This window comes from Carassius gibelio, chromosome B1 (assembly GCF_023724105.1).
Source record: "Carassius gibelio isolate Cgi1373 ecotype wild population from Czech Republic chromosome B1, carGib1.2-hapl.c, whole genome shotgun sequence".
NCBI classification, from domain to species: domain Eukaryota; kingdom Metazoa; phylum Chordata; class Actinopteri; order Cypriniformes; family Cyprinidae; genus Carassius; species Carassius gibelio.
Window position 1 is genome coordinate 30,196,059 of NC_068396.1, and position 21,787 is coordinate 30,217,845.

General features: G+C 36.8%; 3 protein-coding genes across 4 annotated transcripts; 1 reads left to right on the forward strand and 2 right to left on the reverse strand.

Moving 5' to 3' along the window:
• Nucleotides 1-6: 6 nt before the first annotated feature.
• cnrip1a (cannabinoid receptor interacting protein 1a) lies at nucleotides 7-3,103 on the reverse strand. Its single transcript, XM_052545940.1, has 3 exons — nucleotides 2,770-3,103; nucleotides 2,278-2,422; nucleotides 7-1,067 (listed from the first exon to the last, which is right to left on the reverse strand). The coding sequence occupies exons 1-3, from the start codon at nucleotides 2,946-2,948 to the stop codon at nucleotides 903-905; spliced, it is 489 nt and encodes a 162-aa protein (XP_052401900.1). The 5' UTR covers nucleotides 2,949-3,103; the 3' UTR covers nucleotides 7-902.
• A 798-nt stretch (nucleotides 3,104-3,901) lies between these two features.
• Nucleotides 3,902-5,971, reverse strand: LOC127949027 (F-box only protein 48). 2 transcript variants are annotated; one of them, XM_052545942.1, is made up of 3 exons: nucleotides 5,877-5,971; nucleotides 5,130-5,443; nucleotides 3,902-5,043 (listed from the first exon to the last, which is right to left on the reverse strand). In XM_052545942.1, the coding sequence occupies exons 2-3, from the start codon at nucleotides 5,430-5,432 to the stop codon at nucleotides 4,882-4,884; spliced, it is 465 nt and encodes a 154-aa protein (XP_052401902.1). In that variant the 5' UTR covers nucleotides 5,433-5,443; nucleotides 5,877-5,971; the 3' UTR covers nucleotides 3,902-4,881. The 2 variants fall into 2 exon arrangements, with proteins under 2 accessions (XP_052401902.1, XP_052401903.1); XM_052545943.1 differs by having other exon boundaries at nucleotides 5,130-5,456; nucleotides 5,877-5,947.
• Nucleotides 5,972-6,100: 129 nt separating this feature from the next.
• On the forward strand, nucleotides 6,101-17,754 carry aplf (aprataxin and PNKP like factor). The gene is made up of 11 exons (XM_052545928.1): nucleotides 6,101-6,294; nucleotides 6,416-6,508; nucleotides 7,993-8,064; nucleotides 8,905-9,065; nucleotides 9,622-9,802; nucleotides 11,133-11,217; nucleotides 12,106-12,293; nucleotides 13,146-13,387; nucleotides 14,138-14,257; nucleotides 14,813-14,859; nucleotides 17,133-17,754. The coding sequence occupies exons 2-11, from the start codon at nucleotides 6,416-6,418 to the stop codon at nucleotides 17,318-17,320; spliced, it is 1,377 nt and encodes a 458-aa protein (XP_052401888.1). The 5' UTR covers nucleotides 6,101-6,294; the 3' UTR covers nucleotides 17,321-17,754.
• The last annotated feature ends 4,033 nt before the right edge of the window (nucleotides 17,755-21,787 follow it).

Below are 21,787 nucleotides of genomic sequence, written 5' to 3' on the forward strand. Positions count from 1 at the left end.
TTCATATTTTGTACTTTCCTTTTTCTTTTGCTCTTTTATTGGCTGGTATTATTATCTTAAACCAAAATGTATTTTTAAAAACAACAAGATTGTTTATATTCTTACAAAAGGTCAAAAGTTTGTCTCCATGTCACACATACACACACAAAAAAATCAAGATTGATATTCAGCAACAAACAACCGAACAAATAATCAGAATATGAGTAAAAATAGGCAAAGAATTAAGCAACTGCATTTCTGATTAACTCCAGTTAACTAATGCTTCTGTGAAAAATAGGCAACATATATAAGCAGTGAACAACACAAAATAGGAAATTATTAAACATCCATTCACATAATAGTATCATAAACAGTTTCAAACACGCTCTCACAAGTAAATAATTATTTTACGCTGGTCCCAAAAGACCACATTATTAACTTAGTGGTCTTTACTCATATAATATTATAATATACATATAATAGAGTATCATGTATAGCCTGTATATGTTCATACAGCACCTTTCTGAGCAAGCATTGTGGAGCACTGCCTGTCTCCAAAACAGCAAACCGCTGGGGTAAATACAGGCCTGCATTGCAGATTTCTCATCTGAGTCTTGATGAAAGATGGTCTCGGTGTATTTGTAACCATAATAGAGCTGATATGTGCTGTGCAAATGACCAAGAGAGAGCTGTGAATTCGGTCTCATTCAAATAACCTTTCCCATGGAGACTTTCAGCCAAATTATTTCAAAGTTTCACCAGTTTAGATGAGATACAGAAGGAAGGGACACATCACTTGTTTGGAGCCTTAGTCACATCTTACTTCACTTGAGCACTTTGCAGTCATCTATCTCGCACACAGCGGCCCCATGATGGTTACAGGACATATTGTGCAGGTCTGTTGCTGCTGCTCCGCTTGTGTTTTACAGGAAGACCTCTTTGTTTATCCACATGAGGCTGCGGGTCTCGTTGGGCTTGGCCTCGTACTCGATGCAGTTGAAGCTGTTGCCGAACTGGCAGTGCTCTCTCTTGTAGTAGTTGTAGTATTTCACTTGCCATACGGTTTCAAACATGCCGGCATCTTTGAACTGGCAACAAACAGAAGATGGAAGCTTAGAAACATTTTACATCTCAGTTCTTTTTGTATACTCAATCAGCTGGCTGACTGATTTGTCTTTAGTTACAGAGGGGTGGTGCTTGTGTAACCGTACAAAATCAACACAATGCTTTGACACAGTAAAAAAGATAAAAACATGATATGTTACTCGTTAACCATCCATTTAAAAATTTACAGCAACCTGACATAGATTTAGATTGTAGTTTATGCAGTTATTATTATTTTTTTTTTCAGATTTACAGTTATTTTATGTATCACAGGTTGCACTTGCACTTTACAAATATTTTTTTGAAGTTTTAAATGAAACATTATTGCAGTACAAAAAAATTAACATTTAATTTTCTTAAAAATTGTCAAGTTTAATTCATGTTTAATTGCTTGCCATTTCTTTGTAATCTTTTGTATTCAGTGCAAACTGTTTCACCAAAAGTAAATCCTACAAAAAGTGTGCACTTTTTTTAATCGTGCAAACTCCATTTCTTGACATAATAAAATGCTTGTGTTTAATAAAATATGTTTTATTTAGTCAACATTCTTGACTTTTAGAAAATAGAATTTAGTAAAGTAATCTATCAATAAACTACATTTTGTAATTTTTCTAAAAAAACAAATCTCCACTTACAATTTTAACCTACTCTACAACTTAAGTTCAGTTACTGTCTTACATTTTAAAATATAATCAATCTGACAATAAAAAATGAAGTTGAAATTGGTTAAATTATTTTGATTAGTTAAAATAATGGGGGGGGGGGGGGGGGGTCATGATTCGACATGATTTCTAGAGCCCTGGTAGATGCCATGATGTTTATATGAGGTTGCTATGTGGTGTTGGTTTCTTATTGGTCCAGGTCAAAGAGCCCATCCCCCAATCTGTGACAATCTGACAGATATGACTTTAAAACTAGAATCTGATTGCCTGTTTTATCATCTGTCTGCAGGTGCAGATCACAAATCATGCAAAGTAACTGAAGCAAAACCTTCTCAGTAATATGCAGCATCGTTAGGTCCATAGCTAAAAAAATGCGGCACCAGTTACAAATTAAATCTAATGCCTAGCCTGAGTTTAGCCTCGAAGCCCTAATCCTCAGTACGAACAATTTAGCATCTCGCAATTCCACACCACTTCACGATGAATTCTATTTTATTCTATTCTATCCCGAGTCCCGGCTGGGCTGTGTTACCTCTATGAAGACCTGCACAGGTTGTCTGTCCCCGCTCTTGGTGTGTGGCACTCCCTCAGTGTCGTAGGAGCCATTGTAGACGATCTGCTCCTCATCTTTGGACTGCTGCTCCAAAGGGAAGCTCTTTCCGCCGATTCCCATTGTGCTGAAATCCCATTCAAACAAGCGTCAGCCTATCTGCCTGTTTAGCTTAATTGACACGCATCTGAAATTCCTTCTGTCGATTAAACATTGAAGGCTCGTGCACTCGTAACACATCCCCATTGCTCAGTTTTACAGTGTTTCTAAATAACGCAGGCTACTGCGCAAATAAAGAATCGCCTTATGTTAACATGCAGCAGTCTATTAGCAATGCTGCATCACATATACGATATATTTATCGTATGTGCACCTTTCTACCTCAGGATTGCGAAAAACATCGAGTGCTAATAGCTATTTTGCAACCACGTTTAATATCAGAAGCATATAAACAGGATCAGCTATTCGACTTACGTGGCCTCCGCGCTACCCGGCTTCACGATCACCTCGATTTTGTATTTCGATCCTGTTAGCAATTTGATTGTCCTGCTCTGGCCGAACCTCGTCCCGTCCACTTTATAAAACACGGGTCCGTCATTGGGTTGGATTTTCAAGGAAATCGCGATGTTTATTATCGCCGGAACGTCGGTCATGGTTGCGAGATAACGGAGGTCGATGTATTTCCAGGGCTCCCCGGCATTAACGGGATGACGGATGGTCCCAGGAAGCTGTTGAGAGATGCTGTGACGTCTACACAAGCCATCACACCCATTTTAGCCAAGCAGCATAAATCGATGCTTTTGCATATGGATAAATTTGGCTCATATAATATCATGCACTAATGGCAATTAGTCTCGCGCTGGCTGGCTATCGCACACTAAAACAGGCACTTCTACTCTCTATTGTTTGTTTATGTATTTTAGTCATGTGTGTTGTAATGTATGATACAAAAATAGTGTAAATAGTTTATTAAGCATTAGATTTAGATCCTAACCCCACTGTGTTTGCGTCCATCTCTGTTATCCTCGCGATTAAAAACAGTCCCTGTCCAAAGTGCTGAAACTGAAGACTCGTGGTGCTTCTCTAATGCTACCGCATGCAGTAGCTACTGGGCCATTTTTATAATGCAGGGGAAAAAATACATTTTTAAATGTACTAAACGCAAAACACTGCTTTTACGTGTTTAGTGAGCTTGAAATGTTAATAAATCATTCATATAATTAACTAAATTATTTATAAACCCATTTTTAATAGGCTGTTTTTTGAAGAGGTACATACGTTTACGTGATTTTTGTCTTTCCAGAAAGCTTTTCACCAAACAGTAGTAGTTATATAAAAACAATAGTCCTAATTAAAACAGTATGTGTGTAGATTTTTAATGGAGAGTCAGACCAATAATAGTGGCATTTAAAATTACATTTATGCCATTTTAAATATGAAGAGGAATATACATAATTTGATTAATCAGATAAGTAGATGCAAGTTATATTCTCATTTAACATTCATAATAGTTTTATCCCACAGATTCCTCCATTATGAGTTCATAAGGAATAGTTAACGCAAAAAAATTAATGTTTCTGAAAATGTACTCACTCTCAGGCCAATCCAAGATGTATAAGAGTTTGTTTCTTTATTAGGACAAATTTGGAGAAATTTAGCATTACATCACTTGCTCACCAGTGGATCATTTGCAGTGAATGGATGAGAAAATTAGTTTTTGTTGTTGTTGTTTTGCATTTTGCTACATTGGATGTGTCTAACTCCACCTTCAACTACATATTGTTTAAAATATCTCTTTTCATCTCAAATATCTCAGCTCATGTTTCGGTCTGGATTCACTTTTTTCTCCCTTTCTCTCTTCACCTACAGTTCTGACTGTAATTCGGTATGCGGAGATAAGACACTGTATTGTTTCATTTTAAAAAATGAAATAGGCTTTTCATTTCCACAGTGCTGGTTCATACATACTGGTTTCTATATGAATGCTGTTATGTATGAATCTTACACTGCAAAAACTGTGTTTTTTAATGTAAAAATTTTTCTATATTGTTTTAAATGATTCTGTGATTATAAAGATATTTGCATATTACAGATAGCAGCAGAAATGGATGAAGAGGCCAGCACTGAAGAGGGAAGTATAGCATTAGGACACATAATATTCATTAATATATATTAGCTTTGATATAATATTAGTTGCATGATTTAAGGCAAAACACTTTTTGGCAGTGACTCTAAAAATCAAATAAATTAACAAAAATCAATACTTAAATCCAAATGTGCACAGTTTTGTTGATCTATACAAAAAGAGGGAAGAAAACATCCATCTATAAAATGATTCCATCATATGAAACCTATAAAATCTTATTTTCCATAACAGTCTCAAGCAAAATTAAGGTAATACAACTAAAATGTTTGCTAACAAAAGCCACATTATCATGTATTCTGGCCGCCACACTCTTTGTGCTTTTTTGCAATACCGATTATAAAATTATTTGCCCAGCAAATGTTTCAGTCTTAGTGCTTCCATTGTAGACGCAGCTGATATATTTCAGTCCGTTGGCAGGATCCCAAAAGCCTCTCTCTGCTCTATCTATCTAGTTCTGCCTCTAGTATCTCTCCCCATGTCTCCACGTCCAGTGGACACATGCTGTTAGGCGGGATTTCGTCAGCAGAGCGGATGTTACTGTATCGGCCCTTCAGCCACCTCCGCTTTACACAGCCTTTCCTGTAGTTACGCACAAGAGTAACCTGGAACAAAAAAAGAAAAAAAAGAAAGGTGAATAAGAAACAACCAGCAGCGATAAGAACAAAATACAGCAGATAACAGCAATAACCTTCCATGAACACCCAGCAAGCTTGTCCCCATCCACATCCCTTTGGCAGATAGCCAGCACTGTAAGACAGTGGCTCCTCCACAGCTGATCGCTGCCCTCGATTATATCATTCCAGAGTCTGCAGGTGAGCGAGGCCCGGCACAAACTCCTGACGTCCAGCTCACTGAAGATCTTAACACTCATCTCTGTAGGAAGGGTCTCTGTAAAGTTCTGCTGAAGTGGATCCTGGTCACCAGGGATCAAGTTGGATGCTCTATCTCGGCTGAAGATTGCGCTGTTGCTCCTTTTACAGACATTCTGCATCTCTCAGCGTCCTAGAACAGTTTCCTAGAACAGTTTCATTTAGTCCAACACCAGTTATTTGTATAACAGATACATAGTGACCCTGGACCACAAAACCAGTAATAAGTAACTTAGCCCAAGTATATTTGTAGCAGTAGCCAACAATACACTTGTTTATTAGTAATATGCATTGCTAAAAACTTCATTTGGACATTTTAACGGTGATTTTCTTAGTATTTAAATTTTTTTGCACCCTCAGATTTCAGATTTTGACATAAATACATGTAATTGAACGATCGCAGTATCCGTTCGTGGAAAAAGCCTCCAAGTAAATCTGTCTAACAGTGTCTAAAACCGATTTTAAAAACAAATACGAAACGGTCACATCTATATAACTATTTTCTGTAAGACAAATGAATGATATTTATAAAAAATTTAAATATTTGTATTTGTACAGACACATACCAACGGAGGCGTCTCTCTGACAGCGGAGGATTTAAATGTCTGCGTTTGTTTACACCGGAAACCTCACAAGACAAACCTCGCCCCGTTCCCACTGCGCATGCGCGTTTCTCCAGCGGAAATTTGAAATTTGAGTTTTAATTCCGCATTAGTAGTTTAGAATTTGCGTTATAGGTTACAGTTTTAAGTATTCGTGTCCTAAATTTGTGCACCGTTGTGGTTAACGTTTAGAAAGGGTCCCACGCGTGTGTTTTTACAGCGCATGCTCGTCGCGGGGGTCACCGGAAGTCCGAAAGTTATTATTCGTTTCTTGTTCCACATCTCGTTCAGTCAGCGCAGTCAGCTTCTTCAACGTTTTTCATGTTCACAAAGCAGCGAAAGGTTGACTGTAACGAGTTCGTCTTCGGAGCCCAATTAAATAGTAAGTCATTTCAAGTAATAATAGGAGAGTCTGTACTGAGAAAGTTTTAAAATAGCAGCGCATGCGAGCCCAAATCAGCACTTTATAGTTAGTTACAGTGAACTTTAATTCTTCTGCACAGATGCCAGGCTTTGAGCTGGAGCAGGTGGACGGTGGCAGTCCTATAGAGCTGCCCCAGGGAGAAACTGTCCTGGGGAGAGGACCCTTTCTAGGGGTAAGTGGACTATTAGTACTATGTAGTGTGTTTTTTTTAAACTAACATTTCTTAAATATATATTAAATTGCATGCTAATGCGCTTTCCATTGTCCAAATTCTTGAGTTATAATTAACTGATGATTATTTAAGTGGCTGAACTTGAGCTAAGTCTGCTGTGCACTTTCATAGAAATGCATTTTCAATGGTAAATAGTCATGGAGGAATTGCCCAAATAAAGTAGACTGGCTGTATGTTAAAACTGCATGTTTTTCCATCATGTGCATTGAGTTCATATAGATATATGTTTTGGCATATTGAATGTTTTCTTCCTGTTGATTTAATGCAGAACATACAAGACAAATGTGTTACTTTCAGTTTCGTGCATGAGGCATTTATCATTGAGCAATGACAATCAAAGCCCTCAAGATGGCACCCAAACTCTTATGTCGGAGGGTTAGAAATGGGTGACGTACTGAGGTGAAATATCTCATAGAAGGGTCTATGAATTTACAATAAAGCATAGACAATTTATTTTTAAGACCCAATAAAGTCATACAGAGCCTTTGGCATATAAATAAATACATAAAAAATCTTTATCTTGCAAAAAACTCTTGTTTCTCAAGAAATCTTGTTTATCTTACGCCAGCTTCCGGTTTCATAAGAAAATATGCCAAGAAGACAAAACAGAAAGCTGGAGTCGTTTCATATCATGAGGTCTTTAAATCACCCAGATCACAGTGAAGTGACCTCATGGTGTCACTGTAATGTTCTGCTACACAATGAATGACACTGAGCTGACACTCACTCAGCAAACAATGTTTATGATAGCGGTGGGTGCCATTGAACACTTATGATTGGAAGTGACACTGAATTTTCTTCATATAGCAGTACATACACTACTGTTCAGAGATTTGAAGTGGATAAGATTTTTCAAAATGTTTTTCAAATAAGTATTTTAGTGACAGCAAATTAAATAATAAAAAAATCATAAAATACTAATAATATTGTGACATATTATTACAATTCAAAATGTATGTTTTATATTTTAATATATTTTAAAATATAATTTATTCCTGTGATGCAAAGCTGAATTTTCAGCATCATTACTCCAGTCTTCAGTGTCACATGATCCTTCAGAAATCACTCTAATATGCTGATTTGCTGCTTGAGAAACATTTCTTATAATTATCAATATTCAAAACAGTTGTGCTAATTTAATTTAAAAAATAAATAAATTTTGTGTGGAAATTATGACATTTTTCTTTTCAGGATATTTTGACGAGTAGAAGGTTCAAAAGAACAGAATTTATATTCAAGTGTAGAAATGTTTTGTAATCTTAGAAATCTCTTCATTGTCACTTTTGATCAGCTGAATGCATACTTGAATAAAAGTAAAAAAAATCTTAGAGAACCCAAACTTTTAAAGTTTTGCACCATTCAACAGAAACATTCATACATTTTCAGATAAAGCGTCAATTCACTTTGTCTTTGTCCTCCGCCAGGTGAATGATAAGAGAGTGTCCAGAAACCACGGCGTCCTTGAGAACCTGAATGGCCAGCTGCGTCTGAAGCCTGTAGGTTTTTGTTAGTCATCTGATGTGGGCTGAGAGTCATGATTGTGGTTTTGTCATTTTATACTCTTCTGTCGAATAAAAGTGGCACTCACCCTTTGATGTTAAGAAGACATCAAAAGCATCTTTCTCTCTTGAGCAGCTGTCTCTCTTAATTATATGTGTTGTTATTGTCTGTTAGTCATGCTGTCATAGCAGTGATGATTGCATTTGGGTAATGTCCGCCTCCATTGATCTTTCGGCTCTGATTATATAACAAGCCCTTGATTCATGATTCTCATGAATATTCAGATTATTGATACCTAACTGAGATAATTCATTACTTTTTTTCTAGCTCCACAAGCTTAAATTTGTGTTGTTATTGTTAACTAAAACTAGTACATTGCTTTTGTTAATTAAAATGCATCTGAAATTAACATAAAATATAATGGGGAAAAAGTAAAAAAATAAATGCATTTTAAAAAGAAATTCGAGTTGTACTTGCAATACAAAAAGTTTAAAGCTAACAAGTATAGCAAATACTCAAAAGTGGCAAAAGAAAAATTAATAAAACTTATAATAATAAAAATACTTATAAAAAAAAAAAAAAAACACTGGCTCAAATTTGTTGAAAGTAATTGTTGTCGAAGCCATGGCTTAGCATTTGTGCACATGCATCAGAAATATTCAAACATTGCACTCATACAGGAGACAAATCCTGCCTGATTCCTTCCTCTCCTCGTTGTCTCTTTCGACACAAGGTGGCAAAGTAATTCTGATTATGCCTGTATGTAAAAGACATATGCAAAAAGGCTTCTCATTTGCATGTGATTGACCAGTATTCCTCTCCTTGCTATCCTCTAGACGCACCTGAACCCATGTTTTATTCAGACGAACATTGTGGCTGCGCCTCAGCCGCTGGAGAAGGACCAGTGGCATTGCCTAAAGGAGGGCGACATCTTCTCTCTCATGCCTGGGAAATACATCTACAGAGTGCATGTCAAAGAAGATGATCAAACCCTGAGGTGATTCAGCCGGTCACTCGCAGGCATTCATTCATCATTCAACAACTACAGAGCTCCCTCTGTTTGGCTATGCAGGCGTGCAATGATTTGCAGCAACCTCTCTATTTATTTTACTTCTTTAAGGAAAGGGTTAATATAATGCCGTTGAATGCATTTTTTTTTAAGTCAATATGAAATCAAATTGGCACTAATTCGGATTGAAAACACTTTGTTCATTTTGACCTTTTCTCTTCAAACCGATCTGTGACCGCTGGGTTCACATCAAAGAGAACTTTTATTGTCTTTCTCCATAATGAGCACACCAGGCACGCTCAAAACGGATGCTCGGATGATAAACACATGATAAGATCTGCCGTGACAAACAGATTCTGAATGTGCTGATTTGCATGCATTTAAAAGTCACGCGTTTCATCTGTGAAATCAGTCTATTAGGTGGCTGTCTTCTTTTATGGTGTGCTCATGCTGACGAGGGATTGTTGTTTTTGTTGATGAATTGTTTTAAAGACTGGCGAGATATAGGCCATTTACAGTGATTTTCACTGTTGGTTCTTCACAGAAACAGTCAGGGGTTTGAGGAGGAGATGGAGGTGGAGAAGTGTTCGAGTGGACCAGCAGCACCTTCTCTAGACTCGGCCACACTTGAAGCCAGCAGCTGCACGCCCACAACCCCGTGCACCACACTCACAGAAGATAAAGGAACGAGTCATCCTCCACACACTCTTTCCTCTCTAAACGAGGTGTGTGTGTGTTTTTGCATACTTCTTATGAGGGTTCCTGTACATTAAACAAAAATCTTCCTATGCAGTATGAAAAAGTATGGATTGGATAAGTATGGAAAAAGAAAACACAGTTTGGAAAAAAATTTTTTTCCAGACTATTGCCCCTTTTTTGATGGTTTTATCATTAAATGTATAGTATAGGAAACATTATTATACTGCATCGCATATCTTGCCATCGTTTGGAACATATTTTCTGATTTGGTGCCCTAAAAACGTTTCTTACCATTATTATCAGTGTTGAAAACGGTGGTGCTGAATATTTACAAAAACCCTATTTAAAGGGATAGTTAACCCAAAAATGAAAATGTTGTCATCATCTTTTAGTCACACTCAAGTTGTTCCAAATCTGTTCGAGTTTTGTTCTTATGCCGAGCTCAAAAGAAGATATTTTGAAGAATGTAACTAAACAGGTTCTCATTGATTTGCATGGTATGAAAAAAAGTATTTTGGAAGTCAATGATTAGCGTCAACTGTTTGGTTACCACCATTTTTCAAAATATCTTTATTTTGTGTTCAGCAGGAGAGAGAAACTCATCCAGGTTTGAGGGGGTGACTAAATGATGAAGGAATTTTCATTTTTGGGTGAACTGTCCCTTTAAACAAACGGACCCATGCATGATTGTATTGTATCCTGATGTTTCTTTTTGCTGGAAGTTCTTTGCTACTCGTTTTATTCCAGGAGCAGCAGGACTCACTCTGCTGTTATTGCTGCTTTGACTTTTATTTGTTCATTCCTTTCACATCATCTGCTCTCTGTTTGCTGTGTAGTTCCTTATCAGAAATCATAAACATATTTAATACTCAAATGTCTTCAGTTTTATACTTTTTCTATACAAAACTATATAGCCTACTTTCAGCTCTAATTTCTCTCTTCTATGCCTGTCTTTGTCTGTTTACATATAACTCTATAACCTACTGTTCTGTATCACTTAAATACTGACTACTATTGTCTTTATTTATTACAACTCTCAAAATACAGCATTTATATACATTAAGCAATTTTTTTCCCCTATAACATCAATAATTTTTGTATGTATTCATTTTTTATATATGATTTAAAAGTGATTTATTTATTATATTTATTATATTTATTACTCTTCTATACCTTTCTGTCTAGACGTAAGATAATATTCCCTGTCCTTCTGTACTCATCGTCTATATACTTTTCTTATCTATTCCCACCTCGCTTCTATACGCTACTCTTTTTATCGTTTTCTGTATTTTTGTAAACTCCTCAATACCCTGTATATTGTCATTTTCAAATCTGTTTCTATCTTGTGTTTTCAAGGCATCCACAAAGAGCCCACAGGACGAGTCTGATGTGCCACAGAAGAAGCGGATCTTGCCGGACTGGATGATGGCTTCAGCCAAAGGTCCAGTGTTCTGTCTGTTCACACTTATAAAAAAAAAAAGCACACATCTGCCAAGTGTCCGGTCATCACGGTGACTGTACTCAGCCTGTTGTTGAGGAACAAAGTGGAGAAAGCAGAGCGACTTGTCAAATCAGTTACAGACCTATGACTCGACGCAGTCAGACTGGGTTCAGATTGGGCCCAGATGTCCTCCTCATCCTCGGGGTTACTCCCCTGCCTCCCGCAGCTCTCCAGAAATGCAAATGTGTCGCTAATGTGCTCACGAAAAAGAGCAAGTGTGCTACTGACTCAGCTGTTCATCATGTGTATTTGTCTGTCTTGTGTTTCTGAGCACGAGTATGTCTGAGACTGAAACTGCAGTTAAAACGGGTTACGGATGCTTTAGTGTGTGAGTGAACATTTGGGAGGACTTTCAAGCCCTTGTGAGCAGAGCCGGAGAGCTCTTTTTTTGCACCTGCAACAGTCTTTTTGGACTGAATCAAGAGTTGAGCAATCCTCTTCTTGCTCGGTGCACAGCACACACATGTGCTCTTCATCTGCACACACGTACCATGATGGACAGATGTTTGGAGACACTGACTCATGAGTCATACAGTAACTGTTCTGTTCTCTCTGTCTGCGAAACGTCCATGTCACCTGTCATCTCTGACCTTCTCAGTGCTGCAGGTCCATCTGGAGCCCCTCGGGGGTCATTATCTCTCCATTGTGTTCCTACAGATCATAGAGTTCATACTGGATCAGGAGACCACGATTTTTAAAAAAATTTTCCTTATACTTTTCACTCGTGATTATTACTCTTTGTCTGTTTTGAATTATATAGTGACCAAAAACTTGCAAGTATCGTCATTATCCATCAATAACAGTGTTTTTGTGGCTCTTTTGGAGCAGGTGAGAGTTCAGGGGTGAAGGCCACACCTACAAAATCCAAACGAGTGGCTACACCCAAGAGGACAGCGGCACCCAAACGTGCTCGAGCCAAGCCGGTGTCATCTGAGGAAGAGGAGGTGGAGGAAGAGATGCCCAAAAGGAAAGCAAAGAGACTGAAGAGTGACTCTGAAGATGAGTCTGGGCCGCAGGTAAATCAGCTGTTTTACACAATATGGGATTATTGACCCTAGTGTATTACCGTTTATTATATTATATTATATTATACTGTATGCATGTATAAATAATTTAATTATTATATCAATCAATTATTTATTATTCACTTTTTTAATTTGTGGTTACTTGATGTATGTTTGTATAATTATAATTGTTATAATTTTATTTAAATTACAGCAATATAAAAGAAGTATCAGTAAGTAGTAAAATGCGATGATGATGATGATAATATTAATAATTATTATAAATCGCATGCTAATAATAATAATAATAATAATTATTATTATTATAGTAAACCATGATGATAATCATAATAATTAATATATTTAATGATAATAAATAAATTCTGTATAGATATCAATAATAATATGTTTTATTATTAAGTATTACCATTAATAAATTGTACTTTATCTGTTGACTTTTATAATTTGCTGTTGCTGTCATTTTGTAAAATTGGCAGTATAAAAATATATATTATTAATTGTATTTAAAAAAAAAAGTTACATTGTAAAAAGCTTGCACATTTTGTGTTTGTATTTATATTTATATTACCTTATACATTTCTGCCACTCTGGTGGCATATTGTCATTTTGGGTGTATTAAAAATCTTGAATAGTCAAAATATCGAATAAATCCTCTTCCTTTTTTACTTTAATATTTGTACAGTTTGATTTATTGTTATTGTAAACATTTGTTTATTTGTATACCTTTTAATAGAAGTAAAAACTGTTAGAAATGATTGCCAGAATACAGTTAATACCTCCATTGTGTTGCACTGAAACGTAAGCAGAACGGAGTATTTACTGTGTGCATGGATGTCCTGACAGGAGGAATCAACCGCTTTCAAGAGCAGTAGAGTCGGATCAGTCCCGGATGAAGAGAACAGCAACGGTTTGATGGAGCGTGATGGAGCTGAGGTCACACCAGGAGCTCAAGCTGAAGATCCCAGTGATTCTCAGGTCAGCCTGGGATGCATGCAGAGGATAAGGCTCACGGAGAGCAATACAAGCACCAGTAAGGTGAAAAAACAGCGACGGACACAGTGTCCTTACGGCATCTCCTGCTACAGGTACTGCACCGCAGGACTGAAGAACCTTGCTTTTAAACTTTGCTGCTTTGACAAGTCGATGTTTAGACATTACTACTATTACTCCTCAAGACAGTAGAGTGGCATAAACCTAACTGGAAATATTTCTAGATCAACACTGCTAATTAGTTTGTTGGAGCTCATGTTATCTCAAAGATAAGATGCTAAAAGAGGATTAAGAATGAAACCATCCCAGGCAAAAGCTTCTGTGAGAAATAGTGTGCGAGTTATTTCAGAGGCATATGCAGATGTTTTCCCTAACCTCTGCTTCTCTGACGTTGATTTTTAATACAAAAGAGCTGAGAGATAAAACAAAGTTGGTATTTTAGCTGGAGGGCGCTGGCCCAAACGCAGCGGTGGAGCGTGACACTCGGTTGTAAACTGTTTGCATTTGTGAGCGGTTCGGTTTTCTGTTGGGACTCGCATACCATGCATCTTTTTTTGTTCATTCCCTTCCAAACTGTCCTTTAGACACAGCCATAGAGAAGCTACATGCACTTTAAAATCAGTTTTCAGAGTTTCATTCTGTTGCTCATTTAATTTACATTTTGCATTATGACGGGTCACAGAATGATAACAACAAGATGAAATGAACAGCTGAAATGCTGTTGAATAGTACTAGATTAGCAGTGTAATTAAGTTGCATGAATGCTTGTGATTGGATTCATTTGCCTTATTGTGTTTCAGCGTGCATTGCATATCACTCAGCAATTGTGTTTTTCCTCTCGCCAGGAAAAATCCGGTCCACTTTCAGGAGTGCAGTCACCCTGCAGACAGCGACTATGAGGAAGAGGAGGCAGAGGATGATGACGATGACAGGCCTGAGTGTCCGTACGGTACCCACTGCTACAGGTGACAACAAACGAGTTTAACCACACCACAATACTTCTTTTAAATGCAGATTTAGTGAACTTTATTTTTGGATCTCTTGAGTTGAGAATCCATTGTACTTTGAAAACTGTCACTATCAGAACTCAAAACGTCCTGCTCAGAATAATTAACTTTTGAAAACTGACTTATTCCGAGCATATTAACATAAGACTGTCCACTTTAACACATCATTTTAAGAAACCATGTAAGTGGAGCTCAGGAAGAAAATATTAAGTATGCACTAATTTGCAGAAATCTGAGCATCAGATAAAGCCGGCTTAAAAATTCTTGTTTCATTTTGTTGACATAAAGGCTTTTTCACAGTGGATTTCGTATATTTGATTTATCACTTGTGTATTTTGAATATTTTCTTTCCATTAGTCTGACACAAGATATTTTAAGTATCCAAAATAGCCCAATGCATCAAAAAAAAAAGGATTTGCCAGTCTTGCCTTAAGTGAAAAGTCTATTAGATTAAGTGTAACTCTAGAGTTTGTTTAAAGCTTCTTCTTCTTTGTGCTTGCCTCAATATTGCAGGAAGAATCTGCTTCACAGGAAAGATTACAAACACACTAAATCACCACGTGAGTATTTTTACATGTGAATTAATGTGAACTGTGTGCCACTGTTAAATATTTGGTGTAAGATGAAAGGTTTGTTCAGATCTTGAGCTCTAAGTCTAAAGGGATCATATGACGTTGCTAAACAAAAACATTATTTTGTGTATTTGGTGTAATGAACTGTGTTTATGCAGTTTAATTAAGGTACAAAAACACATTATTTTCCACTTTACTTTACATCTTCTGGACTACTATCAGAATTATACAGGTTTTTTTCTGCATGTAGGTTTTCATTCGAAATAAATTGTGTGGTGCAAACCACGAAAGCTGAGTGAGGCTCTTGAATTAGACACATAAATCTCTACTTTGAAGTGTTTTGGAAGGTTTAGCATCTCAAATGACCAAGTTCTTGATAATGGAGTGCTTTAAATCACCCCCAAAAAAAATACTTCTTTAAAAAGTGAAAGGTCAACTGGCAAAAGATCATTGATTCGTTTCTGAGCCTTGATCGTGTTAGGATCTCTGCTGTCTAGAACAGGGTCAGAAAGCTGTCATAATTCATCAAGAATATCTTAATTTGTTGTCCGATGATGAACGAAGGTCTTAAATGTTCGGAATGACATGAGGGTTAGTAATTAATGACAGAATTTTCATTTTTGGGTGAACTGTCCCTTTAAGTTAAAACAGTTATTTGAAATCAATCAACTTTGCGGTGTTTTGCCCCAGGAAAATATTGATATCCTGATATCTAAGTGCAGCAGTGAGTCATGTTGAAAGCTTCCAGACATCTTACTTAAAAAATCAGCATGTTCTAAAGGGGTCATGAACTGCCTTTTCTATTATTTTCTACTGTTCCCTGAGGTCCACTTATAATCAAGATTTTTACATTAAAAAAAATCATAATTTAGAAGTAACAGGCTATTTTCTGTTCTGTTTTTAGCCCCTCTCATCAGCACGCTCTGTTTGAATAGATGTGGCTGATTGTAGACTCTGAAGTAAACGCCCACTGCTGTGATTGGCTAACAGTTGTGTATGTTTGACAGTACATCCTTCACAGATGGTTACTGCTGTGATTTAGTTTAAAATGATCTGTTATAACAGACAAAGCAATAGTGATCACGTAATAAAAACAGTTACCCGCATTTGTGTTGTGACATTGCTGTCGGATCTAATATAGTCAGCACAGCATCGTCTTCTAGTTTCAGTCGTTCTGAAAATCCCAAGTGAAGATAGGACCGAGTTCTCAATAATGTGCTCTGCAGCTTCATTAACAATAATGTTAATCTACTGTTTTCTAATTTTTGGGTCAGATGGAAGGATATGCAAAGACTTTTTTCACACTACTTGGCACTGCACAGCAGTGGGCGGGGCTCGACAGACTGTGATGTAGAATCAGTGGGCGGGGCTATACAGGCAGCGGTGTAGAATCAGTGGGCGGGGCTACACATGCAGTGATGTAGAATCAGTGGGCGGGGCTACACAGGCAGTGATGTAGAATCAGTGGGCGGGGCTACACAGGCAGCGATGTAGAATCAGTGGGCGGGGCTACTCAGGCAGCGATGTGGCATCAGTTGTTGATCATCTTCTGCGGAGGCGGTGTTCAGACCCACTATTACATCATTGAGTGGCACATTCCACAATTTGTTGTCTTGGCAGACTGCTTTCAATGTAATTTGTTTTTAGACAAGAGAGTTTTGCGATAAATTGACTAGGTTTGTTGGAATGGTCATCGCATCTTAATTTTTATAAAGAGCTTTGAAAGTGTGACCAACAATTTCAGTTGTCTGAGATGCAATAATCTTGACATTCTGAGATGAAGAATTAACAATATGTTTATTCTTCCAACTCATGCATATTTAACGGCCACAAGTCCGTGTGCAGCAATGATGCCAGATTCTGAATCATTTACCTTTGGACTGAATGAGTGTAATGATTATTATCTTAGCTTTTGTGACGTTTGATTGTTAGCAATCACCAGTGGTTTCATTGATAAGTGATTTGTATTTAATGTTTCATGAAGACATAACCATTTTGGTTATTTTCCTGCTGAAAACAGTGTAGTGCGTGCCAGATGCCACATAAAAACCAGGCCTGAGACCACAGACGCTCGCAGCTGTTTTAGAAGCATTATCGTTCTCTGAAGATCTTAAAAATTTAAGCTTGTTACCATGCAACTGGACAAGAGGTTTCTTCTTGAGCCGTATTTACATTCACAAGGGGTCAATGTGAAATACAGGAGTAAACCGGGTCTCAAATCTTTCATTCAAACCACATTTCATGCTGTTTTGTTTACCCAGCCAAGACCGCAGCTGCTGATGATGAGGGTGAAGATGAAGATCGTTACGAAAACAGTTTTATTAACGATGAGAGCGAGGAGGAGGTGGATGAAGACTCTGACTATGTGCCCGAATCAGACGACAGTGGCAAAGAGGACATTAAACGTCTGCAGAAAGAAGCGAAAGCGTTCCTCAGGAAGAAGAAGTGACTTTTGTTTAGGGTATTTTCCATGAAAACAGCTTCTAGACACTAATCTCACAACAACTATCACACATCTCATACTTTCGGAGAAGGCTTTTTATAAAAGTGTTAGTTTTAAAAAAAATTTCCTGACCTTTTACCTTCACTATTTAAGATAAGTTTGTGTGTGTATAAATTTACATACACATACATTATATATAAAATCTTATTTTCTTCACAATCTAATGTTGGTTTGTTTTTAGAGCCAGGTATTTTTAAACTTTTCTCTTATCCTGTCTGCGTTTTTGTAAGGCTGCTCCATCTCTTTTTAAGTCTCTTTTATATTTGTGTGGGCATTTTTTTTTTTTTTTTTTTTTACTGTCTGGCTGTTTATTTTTACTGCTGGGTCTTAATTTGACCGTGGTTTAAAGTCATAGGAAAAATAAACACTATTATAAACCGTTTAGTTGTGCACGTTTTTTTAAATGCTTTTTAATTGCTATAATTACAATACATTGGGCATTTCTACATTTTACTTTCATCATAATTTGTCTGCCAGTGACATTTATAGAGCAACAGCAAAGGTACAAGTATAACATTGATGCTTTAAGAGTTGGCCTCCTAACTGAAATGATCCCTAAATGAACGATTTCGAACCCTATTGTGCATCACTCAGATAGCGCTCTTTAGGTGAAGTTCACCGGAGGAATTGAAGAAACATCAGGAGTTTTACCTTGTCTGATGCAGCTTAAGAATCTGGACAAAAGGAAGCATCTCAGTAGGCAGGCTGTCTTTTAGAACAGCATTCACATCAGAAATGCACACCTTGATACCTGAAAATGATGTGAAAGTGAAAGTGACGTGACATTTAGCCAAGTATGGTGACCCATACTCAGAATTTGTGCTCTGCATTTAACCCATCCGAAATGCACACACACAGAGCAGTGAACACACACACACTGTGAACACACACCCGGAGCAGTGGGCAGCCATTTATGCTGTGGTGCCCGGGGAGCAGTTGGGGGTTCAATGCCTTGCTCAAGGGCACCTAAGTCATGGTATTGAATTTTTGGGCGAACTAACCTCTCGTTTGACATAAAACTTCTTGAGTTCTAAAATAGCGAGAACAGAACAGTCTCTGACAGCAAAGAATTCACTATGCAATATGCATTACTTGTGTATTACATTTCTAATTCTAGACCTAAACTCTGCGGGCTACCATTTTTACAAATGTATTATTATTATTATTATTTTTTGGAGATTAAAGTTCTGTCTATGATGCCAGCCACAGGCGATGTGATGTCGCATCCTTAATCCTTGGCATGTCAGCTTGAGTATTTGTTGTAAAAAACAAGTATTTGTGGGTAAAAACTATATACATTTTATTTATTATTTTGTTTTAAATTTTTTAATTTTTTTTAGAAAATGACATCTCACCAGGCAAGTCCCTTATTCTTCTGCTGGGATCGTGTAGAGCCCTTTGAAACTGCAACCCATTGGCCACAAATGAAGACCACTAAATGGAGAAAAATACTGAAATGTTTTCCTCAAAAACATTAATTACTTTTCAACTGAAGAAAGAAGACATGAACATGTCGAATGAAAGTTTCAGGAAATATATAAATTTTATATAACTCAGACTGGATTCGTCTGAACGAAGAAAGTCATATACACCTCGGATGCTTCAAGGGTAAATAAAAAACGGTCTAATTTTCATTTTTGGGTGAACTAAACCCTTAAGACATTCTCTGCCTTGTTTTACATAAAACATCTTGAGTTCAAAAACAGCGAGAACAGAATGTAACCGGACAGCTTTTAAAAAATTAAAGCTAAAAAAAACACCAATTACGAGTCTTGATGCTCTGTATTGCTTCATCAGCTGCTGCGCTCGTGGAGGTTTGAACATCAGGCTGTTCATCCATCAGTCTAAAGGAGCTCGGTCTGACTCGAATTCAGATTCTTTCTCAGGGCGATGGTCCTGACAGTCAGTGCCCATTCTTTTTATTCAGCTGAAGAGAGGTTTTCTTTCTGTTATCTGAGATATAATAAACACTGTGTGAGGGAGGATATGTTATGGCAGTTGCTTACAGTTGCACTTGCTCATGAAATGAACCAGACGTTTAGTCTTTCTGCAATCATCCGTTCCATTCCAATACTGCTCCAAATGTACATTTATTCCAGAAGGTTGGAGTGATCAAGTCTCATGTGCATTTTACACACTAACTTGTATGACTCCTATGTGTGAGCATTTGTTTATTACTGATATAAATGCTTTAGAAAAAAAATATTTATATTCCAAAAAGAAAACAATGCGTTGCAGATAATGGGGGAAAATGCTACATGCAAATAATTAAAACATACTCATGCATAGTTGACCTATGATTGCAGATTAAATATGCATATTCTTTTTTAAAAGGGAGAAAGAATGCTTTTTATATTATTTGTAGTTCCAGAATACTAATACTTAGCACAACTTTAGTTCCAAAATACAGATACTATTTTTTCTGATTCTTATCTCTCAAGAGAAGCTGATATGCACCATTGTTTTGGCTTCATAATCTGTCTCACGTTCATCAGACAGTTTTAATTCGTGCCATTAGTGGCCTGACTGTAGTGAATCAGATTAAATCAAACCCATCCTGAGTTTCACCCAGATTCTGTTCAGGATTTAAAGATGATCTCTTAGAGATGGGAAATCACAACATGCTAGCAACACAGGCTCATTCCTGACCTCCCATCTGGCAGCATAGTCACAATTACTTTTTTTTATTTTTTTGGTAGGTGTCAGTTTTTTTAAATTTCCACGAGATGAATGGGATGTCTCATGGCTTTTTTGGCTTACCTTAATCCCTGCAGGCGCACTATTTGTCCTGGACAGGAGAGAAAATGAACAGAGAGCAGCCGTGTGTCCACTCTCAAAACCAAAGATAAACAGTTCAGAACCATTTGTTTCCACATGCTGTTCCACACATTTACTCTTAATCTAGTCTTGTGCTGTGAGATGGAATATTGTGTTTGAGTATAAGCATATTATATAAGAATATCTCCAATGCACACTCAAAAACGAGTCCAAAAAGTGTGTTTTCCCTTAAATTGTTTAACAAAACTATTCATTTAAAAACTAATTGGGTCACAGACATTTAAGGGGGAAAAATATATAGCCGTATGTAGTTGGTTTAGGATATCAAAATGAATGTATTGAAATTTTTAAAGGTAAGGAAAATACTCATTATAGTTTTAATATATTGTGGTGTTATTTTAAGGATTTTATTATTTATCTTTTCATATCAATTAGATGTTTTTTTTGTACAATGATTAACTTTGTTGCTGTGCTGAGTTGCATATTAGGTCAAATGTAGAATCAGTGTCCTGAAGCGAAGCCAGAGAACTGCTGATTTAGACAATAGGGACATTTAATATTGTGTTTTAAACAGCTTATTTTATTAAAAAACCTTGGCTGACTGGGGTCTTTCTTGGGCCAAGGTTTATCTTGGATGGGGAGCGTTTGGTGATGCATGTGACTGTTCACAGTTTGAGCCACAAATAACAACCTTGAACCTGGAACATCCAGAAACCCCGTTTAAGCCATAAAAGAATTAAGCTTGACATATGCAACACACAAATAGAGTTTATATTAATGATTTCATAGGTGCCCAAAAACTGGTTAAATTTTAGAGTTCAGTTGTGTTTGTTGGGGGTGAGAAGGTGGGGGTGGGGGGGGGGGGGCTTAACAGTCCAGAGAGGGTGCAAAAAAATGAATTAATTTGAGAGAAAGTAATGAATGTAATGAAGTATGCAAATTCAGCCTCCTTGTGTTTTTTATATACAGCAGCTTCGAAAAAGCATACTTTATCATTTTTTTTTAATAGGCTATAACTTCTAATGCCAACTGCCAAATACGAAACTTGCAAATTAATTTTATGAATTCGCATAGAAAAAATAGAAATTAGGGATCTTTTTCTTTTATTATTTTCTTTCATTTTTATGTATAAATTTTTTTCCCCAACATATATTTACTCATTAACCATTAAGTGTCAGTCACTCTCAGTGCCAGCTGGCAGGAAAACATTGTAAATTCTAACAGTTCTTTACAATAGTTCTTTACAAGTGCCAGCAATTCATAAAACTATCTCTAGATAAGCAATTACTTTTATGGCACATGGAATGTGAACAGAATTAGTTTTTTTTTATATATATAAAAATTGAGGCCATGATTTGAACAAGTGGTCCTAAGGCTAAGTGGTCATTAAAAAAATAGATACACTCTTGGTCTTCAGTCAAGAAATGACCGACCATAAGAAATTAATGGGAAATAGACAAAAATACAACAATTTAGACAATTTGTGTGCACACGTCAGGGAAGTCACACACACACTGTAGAACTGTAGAATTCATCATGTGGATTTTTCTTAAGTATTTTAAATTTGGTTGTCAGTATATTAGAAAGGTTAATCTAATTTGAGTATCCAGTCTAGCACTAAGTTAATAATAATTA

Coding starts and splice junctions, on each gene's coding strand:
- aplf (XM_052545928.1), top strand. CDS start 6,416: ATGCCAGGCTTTGAGCTGGAGCAGGTGGACGGTGGCAGTCCTATAGAG. Junction 8,065..8,904: donor GCCAGCTGCGTCTGAAGCCT/GTAGGTTTTTGT, acceptor GCTATCCTCTAG/ACGCACCTGAACCCATGTTT. Junction 14,860..17,132: donor CAAACACACTAAATCACCAC/GTGAGTATTTTT, acceptor TTGTTTACCCAG/CCAAGACCGCAGCTGCTGAT.
- cnrip1a (XM_052545940.1), bottom strand. CDS start 2,948: ATGACCGACGTTCCGGCGATAATAAACATCGCGATTTCCTTGAAAATC. Junction 2,423..2,769: donor CCGGGTAGCGCGGAGGCCAC/GTAAGTCGAATA, acceptor ATGGGATTTCAG/CACAATGGGAATCGGCGGAA. Junction 1,068..2,277: donor CTGTGCAGGTCTTCATAGAG/GTAACACAGCCC, acceptor GTTTGTTGCCAG/TTCAAAGATGCCGGCATGTT.
- LOC127949027 (XM_052545942.1), bottom strand. CDS start 5,432: ATGCAGAATGTCTGTAAAAGGAGCAACAGCGCAATCTTCAGCCGAGAT. Junction 5,044..5,129: donor TTGCTGGGTGTTCATGGAAG/GTTATTGCTGTT, acceptor TTTTTGTTCCAG/GTTACTCTTGTGCGTAACTA.